The sequence below is a fragment of the Leptonychotes weddellii genome, unplaced genomic scaffold (genome assembly GCF_054177405.1).
Source record: "Leptonychotes weddellii isolate Sample4059 unplaced genomic scaffold, ASM5417740v2 HiC_scaffold_15205, whole genome shotgun sequence".
NCBI classification, from domain to species: domain Eukaryota; kingdom Metazoa; phylum Chordata; class Mammalia; order Carnivora; family Phocidae; genus Leptonychotes; species Leptonychotes weddellii.
Window position 1 is genome coordinate 1 of NW_027733498.1, and position 4896 is coordinate 4896.

The 4896-nt window shown below is 53.6% G+C and overlaps 1 protein-coding gene across 1 annotated transcript; it reads right to left on the bottom strand.

Annotated features, from left to right (window-relative positions):
• Positions 1-236: 236 nt before the first annotated feature.
• On the bottom strand, positions 237-4567 carry LOC145718401 (tubulin polyglutamylase TTLL6-like). Its single transcript, XM_081809897.1, has 3 exons — positions 3535-4567; positions 2332-2506; positions 237-1164 (listed from the first exon to the last, which is right to left on the bottom strand). Exons 1-3 carry the CDS (start codon positions 3891-3893, stop codon positions 796-798), a joined length of 903 nt encoding a protein of 300 aa, XP_081666023.1. The 5' UTR covers positions 3894-4567; the 3' UTR covers positions 237-795.
• Between the last annotated feature and the right edge of the window lie 329 nt (positions 4568-4896).

The window sequence follows — 4896 nt, forward strand, 5'->3', positions numbered from 1 at the left end:
ATGTGAATTTCATTGGTGATGTTTGTTTTGATTTCATAGTTGTATAAGAGTTATAAACAAAGATTTTATATATCTGGTTTTATGTTTGTATATATCTATAAAAGTTATTTACGGCTACAATGGGGATCTGAGAGAGTTTTCTTTCCTTCAACAGGTGTCCATACACGAATGGAGTTTGAGAAACACTGTTTAAGGGATGAACTGGGTTCAACACTGCCACAAAGCTCAGAATGTGACCTTATTTGGAAATAGGGTCTTTGCAGATATCATGAATCAAGTTAAAGTGAGGTTGTACTGGATCTGTGTAAGCCCTAAGTCCAATGACTGGTGTTCTTATATGAAGGCCACGTGAAGATCTACAGAGGAGAAATTCAAAGAGGGAGTCCTTGTGACAACAGAGGCAGAGGTCGGAGTCCCACTGCTACAAGCCAAGGAGCTCCAAGGATTGTTGGCAACCACCAGAATCTAGCAAGAAGCAAGGAAGGATCCTCCCTCTAGAGCCTTCAGATGGAGCACGGCCCTGCCAACACCTTGTTTTCAGACTTCTAGCCTCCAGAACTGTGAAAGAATAAATTTGGGTTTTAAGCCCCCAAGTCCATGGTGATTTGCTCCAGCAGCCACAGGAAGCTAACGCAGCAGGTGGGAACATGCTTAAAGATGGGGTGCGGAAGACGGCCATTGGAAAAGCCCTTAAAGTATAGGTCCATTCTCCTAGCACGCCTGCTCTTGCACAACTTGGGCTTCACAGGTGGGGATATCGAGGCTTAAGTGGCTTACTCAAAAGGAGATAGCAAGTCAGGAGGATAGAAGGGACCAGAAAGCAAGACTCCTACCACTGCCCCCTGAGCTGAGCCCTCTGGGGAGGTAGACCACTCTACTCACCCCAGTGCTGGTGAATACGTTCACTGCAGAGGCAGACCTGACCTCCTTGATTCTGGAGATGGGTTGACTGAGCTCCAGCCCCGGGCAGCTGAGAAGGCTTGAGTGCCTCAGGTCGGGTACAGAGGTGTATCGCCTTGCAGCTTTAGGCTTGCAGGGAGGAGGGCTGGCCGCTTTCGTGGGCGTCTCCTGGTCGAGGCTGCTGTCTGTCTCTTTTGTCTTTGCGTCTCTGACACTCAAGAGCAAGTCAGGTGTGCAGGATACCAATGCCATTGGCTGGAGATGCTGGGAAGGAGGAAACCAAACACAGCCTGTGGGAACCCAGCTCTGTCCACTTCCAGATTCACCTGCACCAAGGGGAGGTGCCAAGGAGAGGAGGAGGAGAAGGAAAGCAATCGGTATCAAAGTCTCTCTAATCTGAGGTTCTTATCCTGGGGTGCAGGGACTCCTAGAGGGTTCATGGACGGTTTCCCGGGATCTTTGGGCCACTTAAAACTGCAGTTTTAAAACACTATCTTTGTATACTTTATGGCAAGAGAGTATCATAGTTTTTATCAGTTTCTCAAAAGGCCTATGACCCTAGCAAAGTTATAAAATACAAAAAAACCCAAAAATATCCTGCTCTCATCCTGTTCCTTCAGGTGAGGGTTCAAGGAAAAGGAGATGGACCGGGCGCCTGGGTGGCTCAGTTGGTTAAGCGACTGCCTTCGGCTCAGGTCATGATCCTGGAGTCCCGGGATCGAGTCCCGCATCGGGCTCCCTGCTCGGCAGGGAGTCTGCTTCTCCCTCTGACCCTCCCCCCTCTCATGCTCTCTCTATCTCGTTCTCTCTCAAATAAATAAATAAAATCTTTAAAAAAAAGAAGAAGGAGATGGACCAAAAACCCAACTGAGTCTTTCCACTGAGCCAGAAGAGACAGTGAAGCAGAGAGGGGCAATCCAAAGATTCGGACTGTAGGACAACGGGACTGCTGGCCCCCCGGCCAGGGCTGGTCCACACTTTGAGCACAGAGCGGGTTGGAAGGACCCAGCTGCGGTCCATCACCCCACATAATGGTGAGGGTCCTGCCTCCCTGAAGCCCTTCTCTGCAGCCCCCTCTCTCAGCTGTGCCCCTGGCCTGCTAGAGGGGAACATTCCAACCCAAACTGGGGTTGGGACCCATGAGTATAAGTAGTCCTGGCGCCTGCTCCCTATGTGGGGATCGTGCTCAGCCTCCCACCTGCTTTTCCTCCCACCAGACAAGGTAAGAAGGGCAGACCAGTGAGAGTCTTCTGAAGGATGCCAGGCTCCTCGCGACTTCCAGGCTCACCCTCCTGTGGCCCAGCCCTTCGTCAGCCCCATTCATTCAGTGCGTCAGGGCTCTGAGTAGTGGTCTCCTGAGCACCCCCCATGGGGCGGCCCCAGCTGGGGAAGGGTGCTGGGCACACACGCTCCCCTCCCAGCCGGGTTTACTTGTTTGAAGGTGAGGGTGGCGGCTTGATGTTTCTGCTGTGGTTTCTGTCGGCAGCTCTTCGTGCTCTTGCCCCTCGCTTGCTCGCCCGCCGACTCCCCCTGCATCTCCACTTTCTTCTCCTTCGTTTGGAAGGATTTTTTCTCCTGTTTCAGCCTTAGGTCCTGGATCAGCTGCCTGTCCAGGAGGAACAGGGAGGGTCGTGGAGGTTAGGGATGGGCTACAAATGGGTACGCTCTCCCTGAGGGGGGGATGATGCTTGCCAAAGAGTGCAGTGTCATTCCCCCCGCGTGTCCAGCCTGCACAAATGACTGCAGGGCCCAGAGCAGAAGGTGGAGGGGACAGTCATGCTTCCCACCACACCATTCCCAGTCTGGGGAATAGCATCCAAGGAGTGATGCAAAGTCAGCCGCTCTACCCGAGGCCAAATCCCACACGTAGCAGGTGCTGGGAAGAGGGTCTGGGTAGGTGGCCAAACAAGGGGCCCCCACATTGGACCACTTTATATCCCGGGCCTCTCTGGCCAATGATGTAGTGGGAATAACGCAGTCACATGGGTCAGGAGACAGGGATCCCAATTCCTCTTTTGTTATCGCCTACTATACGACCCCTTCTGTGCTCTGACTTCTCCGTCCATAAAATGAGGTGATGGGGACGCCTGGGTGGCTCAGTTGTTAAGCATCTGCCTTCAGCTCAGGTCATGATCCCAGGGTCCTGGAATCGGGCCCTTCATCAGGGTCCCTGCTCGGCGGGAAGCCTGCTTCTCCCTCTCCCACTCCCCCTGCTTGTGTACCCTCTCTCGCTGTGTCTCTCTCTCTTAATTTAATTAAATAAATTAAATCATTAAAAAAAAAATGAGGTGATAGGTAGGGATTGGACTGGACAGGATGAGTCCCTTCCAGTTCTTAGATTTCATGCCTGTGTGAATCCAGGAGGTAGTTCCCTGGGAATTCTGGGGAAGGGTGAAGGTGCCTGTCTCGGGAGCGAGTTTCTAGGAACAGCTACATATCTACTGAACACCCCACGCCAAGGAATCTTATGATTCCTGGTCCTTGTGAGACTAAAGCAAATGTTCTCCCTGGCAACTTCTGGGTTGGGGACTAAAGCTCAAAGACCCTCCTCACCATCCCAGGCTGGTCACCCAGAAGGTCAATCACAACCCAACGCGTCCCAACACCCACCCACCTCGCCCAGAGCCTTCCTACCGGGCATATACCTCCCGAGCCCTGGAGGTAACAGTATTCTGAAAGAGGGAGTTGTTGTCCTGGAAAAACTTGTCATACTTCTCCGAATTCAGAGTAGGATAAATCAGGCGGAACCCCCCACGGTTCTCCTTCTCGTACTTCTCAGTTTTCTCCAACTGCACGGCCTGGAAACCCTTGACCTCCTCCATCCTGGGGGGGAACAGAACACAGGGCTGCCGTGGATTTTCTTGGGACAGAGCCTGGAAGGGATGTGCCAAGCTGGATGTCCCATGGGGCCAGGCCGAGGCCTTGCGTACAACAGTGGCCCGCCCGTATTTGCTGAAAGGAGATTCTAGCCCTCTTGGGACGGCCAGTGTCATGATGCACGGAAAGCTGGTCAGAACGGTCTTTCTGACAGCTCACCAGACTCTCTCCTCATACAAAAACCCCCTTCCCCTTGGCTCAGTTCTGAGGAGGCAGACTGTCGCCACCTCCCCATTCGCAGCCCCTATAACCCTCCTCTGGAGAACGGCAGCTTGTGTTTGGCTAAATTTGAGGGCTTCACGGATGTGCTTTTATGAGCTGCGATGATCTCATTCTCCCTCACAGCCCCTCGGGGAGGTGGAGGTCAGGGAGGGAGGAACGAGAAGCCCCTTTTACAGCAGGCAAACCGAGGGCACTGAGCCACCCAGGGCCAAGTCATGACCAAGAGGATGATTCAGGGGAGGGCCCCAGCTCTGCCCTAGCAGATGCTGCCTCCTCCTTGAGAAGTGGGGAGAACACTGGCACAGGGGAAGCTATTCTGGAATCCCAAGCAGCACACTCGCTGCACTCCAGCCCCAGGCCTGCCACCTCCCGGCGAGGGGACCTTGCACACAAGTCAGTTCCCCCCCCAGAAGCCTAGTCTCCTTAGCTCCAGCCACAGGACCATCCAATACCCCCTGCTACCAACCGTCCTCAGAGGGAAGCCAGTTCACAGGCAAAAGTGCTCTGAGAAAGCCAGTGCCCTCCGAACACAGATGCCATTGCCCCAGTTCCCAAAGCTCCGTCCCCAAGACTCAACAGGCTCTGCTCATGGGGGCGCGGCGGCTGCCGCGGGGTCTGAAAAGCAACACAGTCGTCTCCTCCGCCGGGTTCCGAGTCTTCAGACACTAAAATCACTCCGCAGAACCAAGGCGCCTGTTTACAGGCAAATGCTGCCGTGCGGGGAGCAGGGGACGCTCGCCCCCACCAATCCAGTGATACGGGGTGGGTCAGACTAATGTGTCTTTCTGTAAAAATCAAGCAACGGGTTTGTTTTTTGAAATATTTTATTTACTTATATGACAGAGAGAGATGCAGTGAGAGAGAGATCACGAGCGGGGGGGGGGGGGGGGGGGGGGT

Bases quoted from the DNA above. Each gene is read 5' to 3' on its own strand.
- LOC145718401 (XM_081809897.1), bottom strand. From the start codon at position 3,893: ATGACACTGGCCGTCCCAAGAGGGCTAGAATCTCCTTTCAGCAAATAC. The intron at 2,507-3,534 runs GTAGGAAGGCTC...CCTCCTGGACAG, and splicing joins GCTCGGGAGGTATATGCCCG to GCAGCTGATCCAGGACCTAA. The intron at 1,165-2,331 runs GTAAACCCGGCT...CCTCCTTCCCAG, and splicing joins CCACCCTCACCTTCAAACAA to CATCTCCAGCCAATGGCATT.